Below are 23,518 nucleotides of genomic sequence, written 5' to 3'. Positions count from 1 at the left end.
GTAACTCTCAATATACGAACACATGTTGACCTGTGGTCCGACATACTGCCCGGCAAAAAATGCGAAGCAGACATGAAACATTGGGTGTGTTATTATATCATAGAATGAAGACAGATGTTTGAGGCACAATACTACATTCAGCTGACTAACACAGTAATCATACACTAAGCTAAAGATTGCCCTGCAAAATTTACATTTGAGTGTAAATACTACTAGAGTACTTATGGTTTCTATAGTTCATCAGCAAAGTTCTGAAATGAAACAATAATATGCAGTAGACCAGCTGATTGCTAGCCTGAACAAGTTTGTTTCAATGGTGAAGTCTTATCAGGGTATCCATGGATACCGGATGTGATTGACACTGCTTGACCCAAAGGTCACGAATGTTATTGTTAGAACACGTGTCAACTCTCGGATTTCTTCATAGAACAAATTTGAAACAACATTGTAAGAGTTAATACTTGTTATGAAAGATTACTTTGTATCAAAAGTTTGGGTAATATTCTAACAGTTCTGAAACATATTGAGTTTGTTTGCTTACACAAGATTTGATTCATACTGCCGGTAAGTCCTTTGTTCAGCAATTTCCGCAGATCGTCTCTTGGATCGTCTTCTTTGCGTTGAATAATCAGTTTGCGTTGTGTATTGAGTTTCATCCACGTCGCTCGCAGTTGGTTGTGAATCAACGTCGATCGGCGTAGAATCTTCCGTTGACGGTGATTCTGAATTGGGGCGTGAAACCAACTCAGTTTTGGATGAAAGTTCAAGTGGATACAAACGAGAGATGTCGCGGTTAGTTTTACCGTGTTTGGTTCTGATTTCCACCACTCGCACTATTCCATCAGATCCCGGAAGTAACTTGGTGACGCGTGCTAAGCTCCAAAACACACGTTTCTTGATATTGTCGTGAACTATAACTATATCCCCGACTTTCACCGTGTTTCCCATGACCCCACGGTGCTGATTGATGTGTCTCTCGCGTAATGATGTGATGTACTCGCTTGTCCACCGTTGCCAAAATGCGTTTTGTAGCGTGATCATGTATTGATAGCGACGGTTTGCAGTGTTGTGATTTGAGATGACGCTGGTGTCCGAGTCGTTCTGTTGAATTATCGGGAGACAGTGTATTTCACGTCCACTTATCAATTGCGAGGGAGTCAGTAGGTTCAAATCCGAAATATCTGACGCAACATGAGTCAGAGGACGTGCATTAATTGCGCACTCGATTTATGTGATAATTGTCGCTAATTCAGTATATGACACACAAGCTCTGCCCAGTATTTTCTTGAGGGAAGTTTTTGTGATCGATATCATGCGTTCGAATAGCCCTTCATACCACGGACTGTGTTTCGGTGTGAAGCGCCAAGTGATACGATTCTCGGAAAAGTACTGTAATGCCATGGGATCAGTGCTGATTTTCCGAAGTTCGTTCGCGGCGGAGACAAAATGTCGATGCATTGTCTGACACGATGAGAGTGGGCGTTGATCTACGTGCCGCGAATCGACGCAAGGCTTGAAGAAATGACTCTGTAGAAAGATCTCTGACCAGTTCTAAATGGACAGCCCGTGACACCGTGCAGGTAAACAAACAAATGTACACCTTTACTATTGACTGTGTAATGGTGTCTTTGACAAGCAAATGTCCGGTGTAGTCAATCCCAATCGTAGAGAATGGCACGGTTTGTTGTACTCTAAATTTGGGTAAAGGCGACGGTATTGGTTTTGAGTATGCTGACCCGTCCACACGTTTACAAACCACGTAGCGATGAATGACAGCTTTCACGAAGCGTCGCATTGATGTAATCCAGTAGTTTTCGCGTAGTCTTGAAGTTGTAGCGTTGGTTCCGGCATGCTGAAGTCGGACGTGTGCGTCGCGGATAACTAAAGTAGTATATTGATGTTTACCGGGTAGGAGTAGTGGATGTATCGTGTTCATTCGTAAATTCGCGTTTTGTATGCGAACACCGGCTCTGATCAGTTGATTGTCATCCACAAATAACTTGAGTTGTTTACGGAGAGCGCCGAGATGCGAGTTATTTTTGACAAGACTGTCAATGAGTTCCCCGTAATATTGACGTTGAATGGATTTAATCCACAGTTGTTTGGCTGTTATCATCTCGTTGGCGTCAGGCGTTGATTTTTGGGCGCTGTTCTCTGTATCAGAGACGATTGGCGCGTTCAAGTTGAGTCGAGTTTTAAGAACTTTGATAAATCTCAAAACATAAGCTGTTACACGCAATAAATGTGACAAATTGCGGTAAGAGTCAATATGAAATACTGCGTCGGCGTTGAAACTTGCTACTTCGGGTCTCACTTTGGGTTCGGCAGAGTTAACTTTGAAATGTTCGCTCATTGTGGGCGACTCGAAGTGAGCGGTGATTTCATCTTGATCAAAATTGGATGAAGTCGTAGCCGCGTGTAGTACATTTGATTCAGACGAGGTGATTTCTGATGTAGTATTATGTTTCACATGGCGATTAGATTTCTGTTTAGCGGGTTCAAATAAATCGCATATTGGCCAGTTGTATTTATTTGTCAACCATTTGGGTCCTTGCCACCAGTACTTGGAATTAATCAGTTCTGTCGGTGACACGCCTCTAGTGATTAGATCGGCCAGGTTTTCTGTGGTGTTGACATAACGATGTTCTTGGGGAAAGGCGTTGATTTCGGTGACTCTATTTCGCGTGAAAGTATCTTGTTTGCTTCGTCCGTTGAGCCAATGAAGAGTTATCTGGCTGTCACACCATAATACATATTTCAATATAGAATATTTCTGAGCGAGTGTCTCACCAACAAATTGAGCAAGTCGGGTACCAATTAGAACTCCCATCAGTTCCAAACGTGGAAGTGTCAACTTTTGTTTGCTTATAGGCAATATGCGTGCCTTTGCGATGGCTAAGGCGGATTCCTTATCGAACACCAAATACACGGCGGCTCCGTAGGCTTTTGCTGACGCGTCGGTGAAAGTGTGTATTTCGACGTTGGTTGGGTTATCAGCAAAATACTTGCAGTTCATTTTGTAGTCGGTTATTGTCCGTAGATCTTCGGCAGTGTTTTGCCATATCGGTAATAATTCTGACTCGATCGGTTTGTCCCAACTATGATTAGTCAACCATAACTGTTGAATTATAAGTTTTGCACGGACTTGAATTGGTGAGTAATATCCCAGGGGGTCGTATAAGCTAGCACAGTTGGCTACGATATCTCGCTTAGAAGTTAACGGTCCAAATGATGGAGCGCGTAGTTGTTTGGCTTGTAGGACGTCGTCCGCGGAATTCCATTTGATTCCTAGAATTGAAACGTCGTCTTTGGGGTTTGCTCGACCGTCTGTTTCGATGATTTGATTCAGTAATGGATCGCTCGTATTCCATTGTATGAGATTGAATTTCTTGGTAGAGAGAATACGTTGAGATTCATCGTAGAATTGCATCGCCTCTTGCATGGTTGAACTGCCCGTGACGAAATTATCTACATAAATGTCCCGTTGTAAAACTTGAGCGGCAGTTTTCGAAATGTGCTCTGTAGTTAGATGTCTAAGTGCGACGTTCAAAATAAAAGGCGAGCATGTAGCGCCGAATAAAACCGATCTAAATTAATAAGTTGCGAATGAACTGTTGATATCGGCTGGGTCTGTTAACCACAGAAATTTGGTTTAACAGCGGTCAGATTCGTGTAGCTTGATTTGCAAAAACGCCTTCTCAATATCAGCCGTTACTGCAATGGGATTTGACCGAAATCTAAGTAAAATCGATGTCAATGAATTGAGTAGCGGCGGTCCAGTGTCCAAACATTGGTTGAGGCTTGGTTGGTTTTTACTTGCCGCGGAACAGTCATATACTATTCGAATGGGTGTCGACACGCTGTCCTTTTTGACTGATCGATGTGGCAGGTAATATGTTCAGATTGACAGTAGTAGAGTGTTTAATAACACTACTTACTTTTCCCAGACAGTGTAATATTGAAGTAATCACTACCAATAATATTACTAGCATGACATGTATATACCCCATGGTCTACTTCAGGATTCACGTTTAGTACATACAGTGTGCTTTGTATTGTTCTATTAACTGCATGTGGTTCATGTTTTATCACAATTCTGCTCATATCACTCATGAGTTCTACTGTACTACCATCAGACCATGTATACCACTTTATATATGGTATTGGATGTCCCATAGATGTACACATGATGGTAGCATTCTGATCTTGATCCGCTGAATTTTTGTCATTAAAAATTACAGCAGAATCTGTAATTAAGGCACATAAATGAATAAATAAAAACACAAGATTCATCGAAAAACCAAAAAGCGGAGCTCGAGGAAAATGGAAATAAATATGAACCTCCGCTGGGTTTCATGTTTTATTCTAGTCATTAATTTAGAATCTATGCAACAACTATTACATGTATGCTCTGTGAAGTAGGATTTTCTGGGGAAAAATTCATTTTCTAAAGAAAACATGAACATTATTGTTTTTACACTTACATTGTACAATTATATTGACAAATATAGTCTGTGGATTATTCTGGACATCATGATTACTTTCACATTTTAATTTCTTTCCAAAGTCATTTCTATTTGGTATCATTGATAATACAATAACTGTGTCTTTTCTACCATCGCTATCCCATAATATTCTACTGTTGACATTGCTGGTAATTATATCATCATCTATATACCACTGTATACTGGCAGCAGGGTGGGCTTTAGTAGTTCTGCAGGTGATGTCAAATGATTCTCCTGATGTCATGGTAACATCACTGCTGCCAGGGTAACCATCAATATAGAAACTGTCTGGAGATACTGTAAAGTATATATAGATCTCATCATGTCATTTCATGTTTTATGAATTCGTCATATTCAACACATGTATTTATGGTATTATATTTGCTGTGCATAGCTTACCATACAAGTAGATACAACTATTTATTGAATTAATAATAATACTATATCTTAGGCAAACCCTGTGTAACCCAACCCCTTCACTATAGACTTCCTGATGTAAACTTAAGAAAACTGCAATCCAAATATCTAATATGCCTATACGAAAATTGTCCTTGTGTTTCTTGTATAGTCAGGTTTCATTTCACATAGTCAAAGAATAATGTTGTTGTAGTACTAAGAGATGTTGGAGGGAAACTCTGAGTATACAATACCCATTCGGAATGCGTATATTCATATACTAATATACGTTTCAAAGGCCTGGGTCAATATGAACCGCCGGTACGCAGCGGCGATCTGAGTACACACACTAGCGTAGCGTAGTGACAAGCACCAGATACGGCCTGCACGGACGATCACTACAATGTTACTTCATGTAAGTCAATCGTTCACTCAAAGTATTTAAATTACAATAATAATTGATGAATTAAAACTAGTTTCGTTCTTATTTTATTTTTCTCAATACACAATGTGAAATCGAATTTCATGAATGATGTTTCAAATTATGCAGATTCAGTGACTAGGAAACATTTTCGTACACTCTGGATTATTCTTCAAGTAACGTTAAAAATAAATGATGAAAAATACGCCGTTTGCAACACATGAGTTATTAGTAAATACACAATTAACAATAATTACTAGTACTATTTATTTATTTACTAATAACTCACAAAACAGCAGATATGTGGCACTTGTTATTAAACATGCAACATCTAGTTTGTGGATGTAAGAGATGTATTTATTTATACGAAAAAAATACTGTGGAGTAAAATACGCAATACAAATAACCGGAATGGGTCGTGCGGTTGTTTTATCTCAGAACGTCTCCGGTTAACCAATAAATGGCAGTTTTACACAAACAAAGCTGAACGAACAACTGCAACGTAAAAATAAAACAACAAAACAGTAATTTACTTAGCATGCGCTCCTGAGCAGTATACTATTGTGTTTCGTTATGCCTGTCAATCTTACTTTTGGGATTTAAATCTCGATTCGATGTACCGTTTGTTCTGACAGTGTTTTGAAGAAACAGAGTAACTAAGCGGCATCAACACCCATTTGTGAATTAAAATTTATAACATCAAAATATATTTAACTAGTTATCGCAATACCGTAGTCGGTAGAGGCAAGTACTATATTTTCCAAATGAAAACGAACGTTAGTGGATCGAACTGAAATAAAAACTCACACTTTGACGACAAAACGGAACTATGCGTCTCTGCTAAATCTAGGTCAGAAATTCAAATACCTGTCAACGACTTTCTCTAAGTCACGTAATAATTACCACATTTCTATGACCACATTTGTCGATTTCAAGTCATTACCGGGTGTGCAAGTTCGTTATACATACACATATGAAAGAACAGACAACTAGATTTGCAGACAACTAGAAACTGTATGCAAAAATAAGTTTGTTTATGTGTCAAAAATGAATGCGATGTAGCCATTAATATCAGCACAGGCCCTCTATCCCCGGTCTGGAAAGACTTGACAGTCTATTGTCCCAGGGCTGGTTTTGGATAAATTAACCGTTCACACCTTCGACAATTGGCCAGGAAGCTGGGCGTACACTAACTTAAGTACTGCAATCACAAACTGCTTACAGAACAAAACATATTACCGCGATTCATCAAAATACGAACTATCCACATCACCAAAAAGTAAATGTACATATATATTCACATGAAAAACAAATATTATGGTTGAATGCTGTTTTCTTACTATAAAAGGGTAAACCCTCTGACAACGCGTCGAGTAAGTTCAGTAAATCAAAAACAAAATGGCGCCCGTAAATAAATTCTCATCGGGGCAATAAAAGGTCTCCCTACTCAATTCCTGGCATTGCTACTACAGGATGTTATTCTGAGAGACATGGTGTCACAAGCATCACAAACTACATTCAAAATATATGCTTGAAAACAAAAATAATGGCACGAAAATTCGCATGGCGATGAATCGGCGAGAGGCCATCTTTATTTTGAACGGAAAAAGTGAATGCCTAAATATGATACGTATACTGTATATAATATAATAAAAAAAAACACAATAAACCGATCCACGAACTACAACTAGGTTTAAGCTGTCCAATAACTGAAAAACAAACATCAATCTTTCAAAAACATATGACGAATAGAAGGGACCTGCTTATTAATAGACTATGCTTCGCGGGAAGCCATACCCCGATCTGTCCGAGCACTGGTGGTAATTCACACCTTAGACAAAAGCCGTTTTCAGACCGGAAATAGAGGGACTGTGATATCAGTAATGCTTCACTGATAGTAAGTTCAATAATTCTAAATATTTACCGATATTTCGTTCATATTAATCTCACTTTTTACTTACACACTTTAGCAGACTATCAAACATTAACCGGAATAATAATATTATTAATAACACCGTGACTACGCAACTTTAATAAAACGCTGGATCGGCGGTACGCGGTTCCCAAAGCAAAATACCATTATTCTACAAATATTGACAGCTATAATTATAGTGGATTACAATGGGATTATATAACGCCGTAATACATAAAATCGTAACTACGCAACTTTGATAAAACGCTAGATCGGCGGTACACAGTCTCAAAAGTATAAAATATACCATTACGCCCGCATTCCACAAATATTCTCAGGTATAATTATAGTAACAATGGGATCATATAGCGCGTAATTCATAACATCATGACTACGCAATGATTCATTTTTCTGGAGATACCCGTCAAACCATTGAGGCGTAATTGCGTGAATATATAGTAATTAAGACGCTTTCGATGACTTGGACGCACTGGCACTAACACAGGACTGAAATTTCGGCTCCCTGAACTTTGAATCAATTTTAATAATTTTTTTTCAAACACAGACGTTTGGCATTTACAAAATGACGTTTCCGGGTGACCTAATTAAAAGCTAATTAGTGAAATCGGCGGCGCTCCTCTGATACCGGGCCGGAAAACGCTGGTTTGAATATGATCACATACCTCAGTCGGAATGCGAACACTTATATCGATGGTATTTTGTACATTGATTCAGACTAGGGTGATTGGAGTTTACATGCGATTACAATTTTGGTGTCGACTCGAGACCATCCGAATGATGACACCAGTACTCTTTGACTCCAGTGAAATCTCAGGACATTCAGCAGTTATAAGAGAACGGGGGTCTAGCGAGTGTTGAGGATTTTTTTGAATTATTTGCAGGTATGTTGTATTTTGGAAGACAATGAGCACAGTATTTTCATATTATCTGTCAAGAGGACTAAGAATATTCCCAAAGTATATTAAGTAAGTGATGAACACAATTCCCAGTATAACTAGTACATTCTTACAACATGCAAACAACAATATTGTACATTTCAGATACATATGCAAAACACTAAGCAGTAACTAAGACACATGATATCTCTTCATTGAGTTATATCATGGAAGGGGTGACACATCACCATAACATATACTTGCTAAGATAGAGCAAAGCATAGTAAAACAGTATTCAACACTTCCAGTCACGCAAATTCCAATGGGCGTGCCTGAGGCTGTACGATTGTGTTATTGTAAGTACAACATATGAAAATAAAACATACACGATCGTGATTCGTAACTCGAATGATAAAGATATCTTTGATTTTGCTAAATTAAAATATGTTTACATCTAATATAATCTCTTGAGAGTACAACTTTAATATCAGTGAAATAAATGCAGTCATAATATATTTGCTTACCCCATACATCAAGTGAAAGTTCATGAATAACAGGTTGACCTTTAGCAATAGTTGCACCATTTGTAGCTTTACATGTCAACGTTGTATTCTGATGGTCTAGATAAGTTGTTGTGAATGTCATGGTACTTGTTGTGTCTTTCAGATCACTATCTTGTGTATTGTCTGATATTATCTCATCGTCATCTAGATTATCATCATCAACAGTCCACTGTATGTCAGATGCAGGACGTGCTCCCATAGCAACACATGCTAATGTTGTTATGTGACCAGAAGTAATTACAACAACACCTGATGACTCTTCTGAAATGGTAATACTGTTAGGAGATACTGAAATCAAAATAACATCCATATTTAATGTAGTATATTTACTATGGTATGTCCACAATGGCGTAAATTCCATTGTAGAAATTTTATCTGAGAATCCGTTATCTACACAAAAACACCAGTAGATAATAGATTGTGTGAGCTGTGTAATATGAATGAGGTTGAACATTAACATCGTTTTTACCAATATGTCCCTTCTATTATATTTTTTGTATTATTATTTCAAGCAGTATTGCATTGCGTAATCTTTGTTGTCTGTTTTTTAGTTGAAAGTGAATTTTGTGGGAACTTTTTTCTTTTTTTTTATTGTTTTTTATTAGTGTTATGTAATCATTTTAATTCCTCCATGTAAGTTCAATATAGTTGTGCACAAAATATTATATTATTGTTTACTTGCCTTGTACATCTAGTTTAATATTTGTGATAACTGGTTGTATATTTGCTGAATTACTTCCTTTACATGTAATAGTTTTACTATGATATGACCACAATGGTGTAAATTCAATAGTAGATGTTGTATCAAATAATCCACTGTTTGGACTGTCAGACATGTATGACTGTACAACTGTTATACCATTAGTATCCCAATCTATATTAGAAGCTGCGGGTTTGGATCCAATGGTTTCACACGTCAGTGTATGTGATAGACCATCTGTAACTATGACATCATCACCTGATGTATATCCACTAGTATTAACATCATCTGATATTAAAATTGTATTGACAGCAACTGTAGAGAACAATAATCGAATTGAAAGGTATGATATAACCGAATTGTCATGAATGTGATAAAAGGAACAAGAGTACAATTATTTTTTTCAATTTAACACAATTTTATTGTTATTTTGTCATGATTTGTGCCAATGGTATATTTATGTGGGTACGTGACTATTGAAGCACAACAGACAAGTCGTGAGGCGAATTCAAAGAACGATTTTCCAGTACGTATGACTTTACAAACCATTAACATATTCAAGAATTGATGATAGGATGAAAATTGTCATATTTCAGTCGAAACGTGTTAATGGTGACGACAGACAGACAGTGTAACCTCGTAACTTGCAACCTTCCTAAGGGTAGTTAATATATAAATACAAAAACACACTACTTCGGCATTCCGGGTGCGACCACTAAAGCTAAAGGATGATTGTAGCATGCGAGCGAAAATTTAAATCTCTTACGTCATAGTGCTGCAGAATTGAGACCATCGTAATCGACATATTTTTTTACAGTGGTGAAATTGTAACTATAACGTATCACTAAACGAGAATGTTATTTATTTTATAACTGTACCGAACAAAAAAAGATGTAAGAGAGTTGATAATAACGTGGTTGGGAGACTTTGGATTGATTGAAATTCAAAATAGTAATGTAAAATCTTCAGCGACTAGGTGACAACGACACAGTGTGTGACACGTTACCGAATCTATTCATTGTGTATGATGTTGACGGACAATGCGTCGTGTACCGAGCCAGTTGTGTTTGTCTACGGCTAATATTAGTGTGAAATTGACGTGCATTATCGATGTAGTGACTTCGATCCAAATTCATCGAGCGAGTGAGACTGGAATTTGTTTTTTTGGCCCTATTTCAAAATATGTGACTCGTTAACCCAAACAGTGTCCAATTACAAAATGGTCGTGGAACGATTTACAAATACCGGATATTATATGATATTATCTTTTGTTATTGGGATGGAGCATATCAATAATCTACTCACCATTCACGTCAAGTTTAACTTTCGTTGTTACAGCATTTCCAATAGCTTCATTATCAGCTTTGCATTTGATGTATTGTTGATGGTAATACCAATGTGGTGTAAATGTAAATGTACTGGATACATCAAATAATTCACTGTCCTCTGAATTAGGAGTAGGTGACGTCATTGTAGTTGAATGTAGTGTATTACCAATATACCAATCTATAGTAGATGCAGGCTTTGCCGTAGCTGTACAAGTCAGGGTGGAAGACCTTCCAGCATTTACAGTGAAGACGTCATTATTGTTATACCCATCTATCACTGGTGATGATGGCGGAACTGAATAAAACAATTTTAAGAAGTGATTTGTAGAACCAGAGCAGAAATATTGCCAGACCTGCTACAAGTTAATTGCTATTCCATACTAGTATGTACTGTAATGTACTTGTAGTGTCATATAAACCATTACTTACCTAATACATCCAATATCACATATGTACTGTAGTGTGTATGTGTGGTAAATACATAGGCGTCACATTTAATATCTTTATCTTGGTCACTATTCCATACTGGTATGTACTGTAATGTACTTGTAGTGTCATATAAACCATTACTCGATGTGTCACTTGTTGTTATACCATTTGTTATCTGTGTACTACCAATATACCAGTCTATAGTCGATGCTGGTTTAGTTCCTGAAGTAGTGCAGATAAACGTGGTCATGGCATTCCTAGTCACCATTACTGTATCCCTATGGTTATAGTTAGTGAACACTGGCCGACTTGACAGTGGCACTGAAAGCATACAAAAATCATAAAATACTGTTTATATTGTAATGATTACATTTTACTGATAGAAAACACACAAATTCCATTCTCATTTGTATATGACTGTAGTATGATGTGAATGTAGTTGATTTAAATACCACCTTGTTTTCCATGACACGATTACAAAGTATATGCTATATGCAAATGGTTTGAAGAGATTTCGTTATTACCAAGTGTAAACATCTTAATTTAAAGCTCTCATTACACTGTAAGAATTGGTAATACAAACTAACAGTAGAATGGTTGTAATGATTGTAGCGTTCATATGGTGCGTCCTATAAGTTTTTTTTATAAAGTTAATCAAGTGACTCGACTTCACATACCATGACTAGACAATGTTTTTGAATTCCCGTGTAGATTCACATCAAATAAATTAAATTAATATACATTAAATAGTCACTGGTATCAGCGACAGCCATTTACTGTCATTTCTCATTTCGATAAAATATGTAAGCATACATACATTCCAAAATAATGTATTATACTGTATAGTTGCAGATATTAGATAGCTTACGTTGTCGTTTGTTTTACAAAAAAGGACGATGAGTTACCCATTATGTTGTGACAACAGGACAGGAACGTGCGCAATAATGGGCGGGAGGCAATCCAGTCAATTATTTAACCGAGAATCTTCGTACAGTTATTATTATCCCGCAATAATGGACTCATTATACTACCACGAAATTTCCAAAAAGAAATATAGTGCAGTGCTACGCTTTAGAAGAATTAAATTGACGCATTGAGCGTGCACAACAAAACACACGTAAAAACACGGCTATAGGTAACCAATGACCAGGACCTCAACGTGAACGAATAATAATGGGAATGTTTAAATGATTCCTACAAATGTGGCAAATATCAGCTATTGCTGGTACATATGCCGTCGTGTTCTTTCTTTCGACTCCAGGAACTGCCCAGTTATTTGTCTCATGACTGGGTAGCACGTGCCACAAATTGAACAATAAGAACTTGCCGTTATATTACAAGAGTTTATCTTTACTACATTTTGAGATGTATTTTTTAATATTTATATTTAATTATTTATAATAACGCTGTTTCTCTTTGTGCACATAACATTAAAGAGGTACATATCATTTATAACAAGGAATTATTTACCTATCATTCTAACATTACCACATGTGTTTGACATACTGCTGGCGTCAGCAGTTCCAATCCCACAAAAATAACATCCATCATCATTGATATCTACATTGGGTATCTTTAAATCATAGTTGTTTGTACCAGTAGTAGCCACACTCCAGTCAGAGTGTTTTGTAGAGTCGTGACCAGTGCCTATGTACCCTCCAGAGCTGAGTGCAGTAAATATCTCATCAGCGTCATTAACTTTAGACCACTTTCCCACGCTACCAGCAAAGTCTGTGATGACACAATTCAGAGTAGCATCTTCTCCTAGTAGAATATCAATATCTGTCGGTCCAACAACATCGAAACTATAACCTAGAATAAAGAGCACATTACCATTCAACCACGTCTTCAGGTTTATATATTTGGTTCAAGCAGATTATTATTAAAGTTGAAGTTCAACTTCATAAGCAGACGAACCCATTTTAGAGGACTACGCCATTGGTAATTTATTATGCGAGCAATAAATATTACCAAATGCAATATGACAGTGAGTAAGATAATTTTTACAGTGGAATTAGAATGGCATTATATTTAAATAAAAATAAATAAAACTTAAACTAAATTCGGAACGTTTTTACTCATGATCATACAACATGCGGGTTGTATCTTGTCAAAATGTTGTCCAATCTAGCATGTATCTCACAATTGACACAACCCGATACTTTTTTTCTTAAATCACACTCGATATTTTATGCGCTATTGACGAACTGATTAATCGTTGTACGCAAATATGTGTGTTCATATTGTTGGGGCCGCCTCCGTTCGACTAATGGAACAGTTTCCTCAATTGTTTCAGAATCAATATATTTGTAATTTTTGAGATTCTATTTTGAATTGAATCTAGGTGACAACAATTCCTTAATATTTATGTCTTTCGATGACTATTCCAATTATTGGGTTTTCTGTCATGGCAGACAAAAGGTACGCCTGGAGAATATAAGTAAGAATGTAGTAAACGAGTTGAGTCATTTCCCCCGCCAACGCTTATTTTGCGATCGATGGTTGAAGCTCGTAATGAGATGTCATTATTTGAATGGAACGTAACAATAAGAAGGCGATAGAGGGTGCAACCTCGTTACGTTATCGGAACCGAACTCGGCTCGAGCTGGCTCCGTTAAACGCTATCACGTAAAGATGTCGAACAGCTCGACGAGTGGCTTCGGTTCACTACTCAAATACACCACGTTCATAATTTTACTGGATCAAAAGAAGCAAACAATAAACAATTAATTGTATGATTTAGCTATGTTTAGTATTATAATTGTGGAAGGTAAGCTACCTGAAATGTAATTTGTTTTACTTCCTTGTACGGTTTTGCGTGAAAAACTTGTGTTCCCTCAATAATCCGAATCAAATGATAAAGTTCATTTCATATATGATTATGTCATTATGCTATGTGTATATTATACTCACAGATTGTAGCACCAATAATTAACACACAATAACCATATGCCAATGCTCGATTTCCAGTCAACATAATGCCGATATAGATTTTCCTTTGTCTGAACTTAAATCACGTGTCCTATTCAAAGGTCACCCAGTTCAAACCTATATAACTATTCAAAAATACTGTTTTGTATAATCGTTGTAATTTTGTTAATGTAATTCTTTGCCACTGTTTGAAGCAAGTGTTCAGCTGTTAGTAAAATATTATTTTCTGAAAACGCAATACTCTAATATTAAAAAGTTACCAATTTATTTATTTATTTATTTATTTATTTATTTATTTATTTATTTATTTATTTATTTATTTATTTATTTATTTATTTATTTATTTATTTATTTATTTATTTATTTATTTATTTTGTCTTTCTCAGAATCCAATCGAGTACAAAAAGAATGCTCAGCGTAGTGCGTGCCTGTGGCGTGTTTGATAATAGCCTAGCCCATTATAATAATAGGGTCGTTAACAAAATAAGATAATTAACGTAATCATAATAAATTAATATAACATTGTACTCTGAATATGCCGCCCACCATTCGTCATTTGTCTTGGCAAGACCTTGTCTAAATGATGTTATACTTATGTTATAGAAGTGCTATACAAATACGACCTCAATTCACGACAAGCGTCTTTAGCTGCTTGTATGTATGGCTTTTATAGATCTCAAAGTTGTTTCCACTATTCGCGCCGCGAGATTTGCAATTTTGTTTGACAGTGATGACCTGTATAATCTAAAGTGATAGAACAATAGTGTCACTCTAGCGAGTAAGTAATAAAACGTTTCACATTAGCACCGTAGTTTAGGTCTATATAGTGTAAATGATATCTCGGAAGCCACAACTATAATGCACTCGTGTCCTAGGAGTGGGTATACCTCATAATCTACAGTTGGCTAAAAACACGAGCGAGATTAAAGCACTCTCGGTTGATGCATGTGATTGTATTCGATTGTGTGAGGCTAATCTCGGAATATGGCATCGAACCGCCGTCTTGTTTGATGTAAGCAAACCGTAAAACTATAAAATGAAAAAAAAATATTGTTTAACATGAGTTTTTGTTGTAAAATTGAAATACGGTGCTTTATATTCAATTAAGGCAATCATAAAGACGTGGCATGCCAGACATGTGATAAACAATGCACACTATTTCCATTATAATTATGGGTATATTACTACCAATGTCACGACAACGTGAAATCAACGTAAACTCAACCGAACATCAAACAAAGTAATAGATATGATGGCTTAAAACGTAATATAATCAGTATAGAGCAAAAGAATAGCACGTTAACAAATTAGCTCACAGCAATACAATACGTTACCAAGAACCGCCTTGAACTTTTATATGTGTGTGGTTGTGCAATGTTATGTAATGTTACTTGATGTTCTTAAGACACGCAATGACTCACTGTGTTGACAACTGCACAGCATGATTGATCCCCGACGCAATTGTGTACTGATTGATTGTTTCTCGATGCCTCCACAGCCGCACGCAAACACGTGTGTAGAAATATACAATTTGCCGACGAAATACAAGTAGCTTTCCCGGAGCTTAGTTAGCAACCACATGTGACGCTAACAATCACATGGAATATCAACCACATGTAACATAACGCAACGACCCATATAATCGCAAGCACCCTCCCATAAGATGATCCAAATAACATTAATGTTATTTAGATATATTTATATGCAGTCAGGAGGTTAGCATGGAATTCATATATATATATAAAATATTATGTCGTCTATGGAGTTTTGTCTGCGAAGTTAACTCAAAATTCATGGTGACTTATTGAATTGGACTTTCCGAGTTCATAAACTTTGACATTCACACAACAACCTGCTTGTAGGGTAGGATATTCGCGATCCGCTCCGTTATGGTTGTATGTCGAACAATGTACACGTATTTGAAGATCCGATGAACTTATATAGACTTCAACTTTAGCATATTTGATATGATTTAAAATTGTGTCTAACTGCAAATATTAGTATTCATTATGGACTGGATACGAGGGCGCGTAAGCCGTACGATCGAGGGCAGCAAAAGCCGTATCCAGTCCATAAAGGTTTTATCATATATATATATAACACGTCTTTAGTTATGTTATTATTCAGCTGGCATCGGTGTTGCTGGGTGTATCCAGCAACACCAATGCCAGCTGAATGTGAGTATCGTAGTGCTGTAAACTTGACACATCTTTGTGACCAGTTATATGTATGATTGTTTGTGTTGGAATACCGGCTTTCGTAAAGGTAATAATGAGTCCAACTGGTCTTTTGGTATATTTCCCATCCACAGAATAATAGCGTTAGCCATTATCGGAGCGCAGACTCAAAGACGCGCGTTGTTTGTAAACAGAAAGTTCCAGGTAATAGACGAGTTTACCAAATATGGTAAACGGGGCCCGGGCGTGATATGGAAAATTATTGCACGGCTCGCGCATCGGGATTCCCATATCGTTACGAGGCCAGGCAATACGAGGTATATGATAATGTTAGTTACACATATGGACAGATTTATATTTCATTTATGAATGTGAGTTACACATGCCTTCTGTATTTAGGCACTAGCCTATCATACGATAAAGTAACATATAGAACACATAATTACGACATATATAAATGAGCGTAAATATTTATTTTATTGGGGAACATGTCATAACAAAGAATGTTTGTGTCTTTCATTTTTATGAAAACGCTAGGTTGAACTTTACACCAGCCAACAACCATTAAATACCATGGAATGCGTACACAATACATGTCAACACAGGGGTCAATTGTGTTTGAAGTAAAGACTGTCAACCTAGGTTCATATTGTCAACACATTTGATATGCAGATGGGATTTCCACAGGACAAACACTGCGTTAGTAAAATCGTCACTACATTCACCACGCTGCAAATTCTATGTACACTTTGACGCCAATTCATGGCAACCTCCTTAACATGATAGTATATATGGTTGTTTTACATTCACTTAGTTTCTTTTCACAACCATACCATCATAGTCTGTAAATCTAACATACCGTAATCTCATGTTTAACTTGTATAAATAAATGCATACACTGTTTTATATAAACCTGTGTAATTTATATTAAAACCTGAAAATATGACATACAACACTGATTTGACAAGATGCTATATCCAACTTAAAAAACGCTTATGTTATGAATATTATTTCAGTCAACAACCAATGATTTTTAAAATCTTTGTTTGGAATATAAAAGGATGCACAATGTAACATCGCTTCCTCTCAAATTTCATTTCATGCGAACTGTCTATCATGCATTCACATATATTACTATAACAAAAAGTGATTAAGTAAGATTTATGTATATGTAATCCGAGTCATGATGCTCTGGAATAAAACAAAACATACAAAATATGACGCAAATACATGAATATTTACAGAGTGACGCCAAAAGATGAAGACTGAGAAAGCGATTCTGGTTAGCCGATTTTGTGAGTTCACGTTTCTGAAGACATAAATGTGTATAATCTATATAAGTGACCTTGAAGCTCATCAATATATTTTAGTAGACAAACATTGTATTTATTTGCGATTTGCATTTTCATTGCAAAATACAAATGAGATATTTATTCATATATCAGGGGCTAATAATTTATTCTATGGTTGCTGTCCAATGCTTGAAATAATTAATTGTAAATCTAAATTGTTTTTTGGTAATTACCCACTGATATTTCATTCAGTTATGATTCGTTTAAATCGACAAAACGTATATCGTTTCGTATTCACATTGACGCGTAACGTCTATAATCGACCTTATATCTGAGATCATCTCAATATATGTTGCGAATACGATAAACGATGGAAATGCACGAGTGACGGAAATTCGTTAACTGCACAATGTGAATTCAATGCATGTTTGTGACAGATTGGGCGAACGTTATACAATTGAATTTACAACGATCTCGATTAATTATATTGATAATAATCGTGAGCAATTTAAGTTATGGTTTAAGTATTTTACTAAGATGATGTCAATATAACAGCATTTTCAACCATTGTATTATTAGTTGCATTTGATCTCGTCACGTGACATTACGTGATTCACACTATATGACTTGAAATGTGTAGGCAGGTTTTGTTAGACCCATGCATAGCAGTAAATTAGAAACGTCACTTCCGCTATGTAGTTACCTGGCGTTGATTTAAAATCAATACAGATAACAACATAATCTTCTGGATTCGAATACAAATTATTCTCAACGGATTAGTACTACAAAGTAAGATTTGCTCGTAACACTAGGATTAGATGTCAATTTTTACTAATTTACATCAATGCAAAAAAGTACACATAACACAATACTCTTCTCCGAAATTACATCCTCGCTGTTTGATATGTTGGTGTGCAATAAACAAAAGAGTGTCACATGACCCCCCTGAATTGTTGGGTGTGGAAGATATCTTCACGAGTGATGTCGAACATCATGTTATCACAGATTTTTATAGTTTTTGTTTGTAATCATCAACTGTTTTACTGTTTACCTACTACGTTTTTAACAATTTTCCACATTGTATACTGTATATAAAACTTATTATTGTAGTTATTACCATGAAATATTTTAAATCAAGTTGGGCATAAATTATGAATTAGTGCAGCATTAGAGCAGGCCGGAACTCAAGGTCGTGGTTTCTGATCACCAAATCAAGCCTAATTATCATTACTATATTCATTCGTGGTCACTTTATTTAATTTTAGGGGAGACTTCTAAACTCGTTTTCAAACTCGTTGAATAAGAACCGTAAAAATCCTGTATGATTCAAACAGGAATCAGTGAGAAGTTTTTTACATATCATAGAAAGTGAGAATGCAATTTTAACTCACATATAACGATATCTGGTCAGCAAAATCCATCGACTCACAATCATGATAAATATAAGACTTCGCCGATAACAACAATACTACTTCAACCACAAACTAATACGATTATGGCTCAAACCGCCCATTTTGTTGGCACTCCGGTGCTTTATCAAGTGTATGTGCTGACGTCATATCAACACCGATAACGTACTCCACGATTTAAGTTCTGAACAGACTTGGCATTAACAAACTATATAAACATATGGTAAACAGTATGCCAGTCTATTGTGTTTGCGCTACACATGTAAGATGCATATAGACGTCTCATACCCAAATTAGCCTATCAAATCTTATGATTGTTGTTTTAGCCAATGAATTTCCTTATACCGCGTTTTTTTCTGACACGCGATGTATTAGGACGTACTTCAATTACATCAGCTGTTATACATGTGTGTTTATTGACAAGTACCGGTGTCCTGCGGATTGGGGCACCTATCGGTTTGACACTTCTAACATGGCCGAATTTCTGATAATATTGAAGGTAGAACGACTGACAAATCTGTGTGTGTTGTTAAATCTATTTTAAGAGTCTGAGCTGCCTGAAATGTGTTTTACTGGCCAGAAATATATCACATACATTCAACACATGAATTCGGCAATTTAAAACAATAAATTGATATTTGTAACAATTTTTTTCGAATGAAAATTTCACGGAAACGCTAACATCTATTCTAATTAGTGCTATGAGTCAGTAATAACATGACACAATGGTCCTCAAGTGATTACCACAATACTGCAGAAATATTTGAGGTATTTATCTTAAGGATATAAACTTGTTCTAAGTGTCTTATTTTGAAAATAAACACACTATGTGATTTGATATGCGATACAGTTCAGAAAGGTCATTAATGCATGACGTGAAGACGGAAAACCAGGGTCTATGTCTTCAATACCTGATATGTAAATTGAAATTCCACAACGTGTCCAGTGTCTCTACAATCGAATGATTTGTATTAATATAAACATAAGAGGAGTATTACCAAAGATATATTTGTATGCCGTCACGATGCATAGAATCTAAATGTGATGATTCCAATTATCTCTGCATTTTGACAATTTAATTGGTGTTTCTGTGGTGGGAAGCAAGGTGTTACTCAAGTTTAATGATAGAAAAGTCAATACTCGTCATGTAATTACGCTTTTATTTAAAATGCGTATCGGACATACTGTTGCTGGCGTTACATTTAACTGTTATCTCAATTTGTCACTCAGTAATCTGAATATGTTATTAACCGTTGTTCTCCCAACAATTTAAAAACGCCAAAACAGCATTTGCTTGGGAAAAACATGTAAACAAATGATTAGAATGGCGCCCTTTGTATTCATCATTTCAGATGATACAGAATACACTTTTTTTAAATTGTGGTTTTAATTTAAGTAAATAAATCAGATTTTGAACAGCGGGTAAACACATAAATATAGGTCTGTAACTCAATTATACAATATATAAGATGTGTATGAATATACTTATAATAAAAACACAGCTAGAAGTTAATAATTAAACGAACATTTAGAAATGTGATATACACCTTGCAATATTAGTCACGATTAATATACTGTACAATGTAAGCACTTTATCATTGACACGACAGGCATAATATTGTACAACCATATTTTTGTTAAGAGATTCTTTATGTAATTTTCTAGTATTTATATTATAATTTTTCCCTTCTTGAAACAACTTCCTCGCTGTTGCTAGTTATGAATATTCTATAAGAAAAAAAATATTGTAAATATGAAATATAAATTAGACATATTATGTCGAATATACACACAGTTTGAATATAAAATAAACAAAATCATATTGAAGTCTGCGAAATTCAAATACACTATTATGTCACATGATTGTGATATTTTAATATAATAATTATTTTACTTTATGAATGTATATGAGTTATAAAACATACCGTATTTATATTCCTTAGATTTGGTAACTCGTATTCTGAAGCAGGTTCCATTGTCTCTGGTGAAAGGGTCGTATACGTATGGTCAACTTCAACACGTGGCTGTGAAATTCAAAAGGAATATATATAAAATGGAATACATTGAATATGTCTATATTCAAATACTATTCGATACGTGGAAATTTACCAGATTAACATTACATTAGTACCTTAGATGGCACTGACATCGATATATCGTGTGTATTTCCAGTTTCACTTCCGAATGCTGGATTCGTGGTGTACTCTCTATGATTTGTTGGGGACTGAAGAAGAATATAAATATGATGATACATATCTTATTTAATTATAAACATACAAAGAGTAATACATATGTTGGAGCTTATACGTGGAATAAGAATGTCGATACTGAGTATCGTTAATAAATGAACTTGCTTTACCTGTTTTGGCGTTTTCCCTGTAACCCTTTTAATCAGAATAAAGCCAATTAAGAAACCAATCACGCAACCAGCAAGTAGAGATACCAATACACCAATAACAATAGCAGCAGGGTTAGAACTTTCTACACAATCTACAATACATGTATGTATTGAATAATAATTGAAACATTGGACACAGATAATCCAGGCACATTGCAATAGTTAAGAATTAACCAGTACAAAATTATGAATATACTGATCTCATTGAAATGGATTCGACTAAATTCTACCCAATGTCATTATATGCATATTTAAATGAAGCGAATCGTGTGCATGGTTATATTAACGTGCTCAGAAGTTAATTAATACCTAAATTATTGCTTTTTCAAACTAATACACGTGTTCACTATTACGAGTGTGTAACAAAATACAACAACATCCATCATTACGGCCTGGTCGTTTTTTTGTACGTTTTGTAAATATAAGTATTTACAACTATCATTAAAATGAAACATAATCGGTACCTAAACGCTTATTACATTGCCACACACTTCCTATTTCACAGCACATTGTACGCGTCTTGATGTTTTTTTTTTAATACAAATAGAATATAAATATATATTTTGCACTGAATATTATAACATAACTAACATCCATGTATTTCTAAAGATGATTTCTCAATAACAGTTTCTATTCATAATAAATATGATATAATATGGCCGTGAAATATCTTTTTTTTCGTACCTGTATTTTGATAGTCATTGTTTTTAGTTGCATTAAAATGATGTCCCTCGCATGTATTATCACGTGTACAATACGTCACTCTATATTCCGCGTTGCTGTCTTTCACTGTATACTCCACGACATCCCTGTCTAAACAATTCTCTTCTATACTCCAATTGGCATTTCGTTCCAGTTTTTCTATATTCACACATTGATATTTCATATCTTCGTGACGTGTCCATTTTATGATACCAGTCTGGTCATTTAAATTAACTATTGGTTCACCTGTGTCAGTTTGTAAATAATGAGAAGTAGTGATGATGGGCAAATATATATTTTTTTCAGATTTCATTAATGGACAGTTTACACTACTTACATATTACAAATGCGACATATTTGTATATAGCAGACACGCATAATATATAAATACATTATATAAATATATTGGTTAATTCGTTCAACACCGACGGTATTACCCCTACGAATGCAGTATCTTATTTGAAGTAAACATAATATGAATGAATTCATTGGGAAATTGTACTTACGATAAGTGAAAAACACATATGTAGTAGAAAACTGCCCGATTCCATATATGTTGCCTGTCCTTGCTTTTATTTCATAAGCCGTGTTTGGCTGTAACTGCACAATCCATACAGTGGTATTTCTTGTACCCGTTCCGTCAGATGGCCAAGACAGGAATGACGCTTCTGACGCTGAACGATATTCAATGTAATGTACTATGTCTCTACCATCTCCTCCATCATGACCAGGTGACAGTGATATTGATAAGCGGTCATAAGATCGATCAATTATATTCACAAAAGTAGGGGCTTCAGGTACACCTGTTAATAAAAAAGCCGTAGCTATACCAATAAAAAAACATCGTACCATCGAACTTTGGCATTATATTTGTTTCATTGTTACTATAAATGTTGAAATATCAATTATTTTGTACACATGTCATAATGATGCTATATATGAGGAATTTCAGTCAGGACATGTTGGTGATCCGTTATATTGATTGATATATCTTCCTTACCTGCACGATGTAATTCAACTTGGATTAGAACACTTCCGATGTCATTGTGTGCGGTTATATTATATACACCAAAATTGATTTCTTTGACATCGTTAATAGTTACAGTACTCGTGGAGAAAGTGTCAACTTTGTCCAATAACACTACGCCGTTATTTATCCAATCACCAAATGCCACACGCAGTGGATTGGCATCAACATATACTATCATTGATACTGATTGGCCAATCCTACTATAGTAGTTTGTAGTACCATTGACCACAGGTGAATCTATTGGAGGAATTAAACATAGTGATAATGAATTGTTTGTTTATTGGAATATCTGATTGTTCTATACAATTACTAGCATAACATGTATATATACCATCATCTTCTCCTACAGTATTACTAACACTAAATAACTCTCAATACACCACACATACAACAGTACTTACAATATACAGTAACTGTAGCTGATGCACT

General features: G+C 35.5%; 3 protein-coding genes across 3 annotated transcripts; all 3 read right to left on the bottom strand.

Annotated features, from left to right (window-relative positions):
* Positions 1–1,405: 1,405 nt before the first annotated feature.
* LOC146746032 (uncharacterized) lies at positions 1,406–3,442 on the bottom strand. The gene has a single exon (XM_085498907.1). The coding sequence runs from the start codon at positions 3,440–3,442 to the stop codon at positions 1,406–1,408; it is 2,037 nt and encodes a 678-aa protein (XP_085355033.1).
* Positions 3,443–3,930: 488 nt separating this feature from the next.
* LOC102804841 (uncharacterized) lies at positions 3,931–14,127 on the bottom strand. The gene is made up of 8 exons (XM_085498906.1): positions 14,064–14,127; positions 12,621–12,962; positions 11,292–11,471; positions 10,699–11,016; positions 9,553–9,708; positions 8,655–8,981; positions 4,485–4,802; positions 3,931–4,247 (listed from the first exon to the last, which is right to left on the bottom strand). Exons 1-8 carry the CDS (start codon positions 14,125–14,127, stop codon positions 3,931–3,933), a joined length of 2,022 nt encoding a protein of 673 aa, XP_085355032.1.
* A 5,972-nt stretch (positions 14,128–20,099) lies between these two features.
* On the bottom strand, positions 20,100–22,823 carry LOC146746031 (uncharacterized). The gene is made up of 6 exons (XM_085499664.1): positions 22,566–22,823; positions 22,042–22,305; positions 21,319–21,449; positions 21,091–21,183; positions 20,885–20,983; positions 20,100–20,687 (listed from the first exon to the last, which is right to left on the bottom strand). Exons 2-6 carry the CDS (start codon positions 22,241–22,243, stop codon positions 20,673–20,675), a joined length of 540 nt encoding a protein of 179 aa, XP_085355790.1. The 5' UTR covers positions 22,244–22,305; positions 22,566–22,823; the 3' UTR covers positions 20,100–20,672.
* Positions 22,824–23,518: the final 695 nt, after the last annotated feature.

This window comes from Saccoglossus kowalevskii, chromosome 5 (assembly GCF_978046115.1).
Source record: "Saccoglossus kowalevskii chromosome 5, keSacKowa6.1, whole genome shotgun sequence".
In the NCBI taxonomy this organism is placed as follows: domain Eukaryota; kingdom Metazoa; phylum Hemichordata; class Enteropneusta; family Harrimaniidae; genus Saccoglossus; species Saccoglossus kowalevskii.
This window is presented reverse-complemented; position numbering and strand designations above follow the sequence as displayed.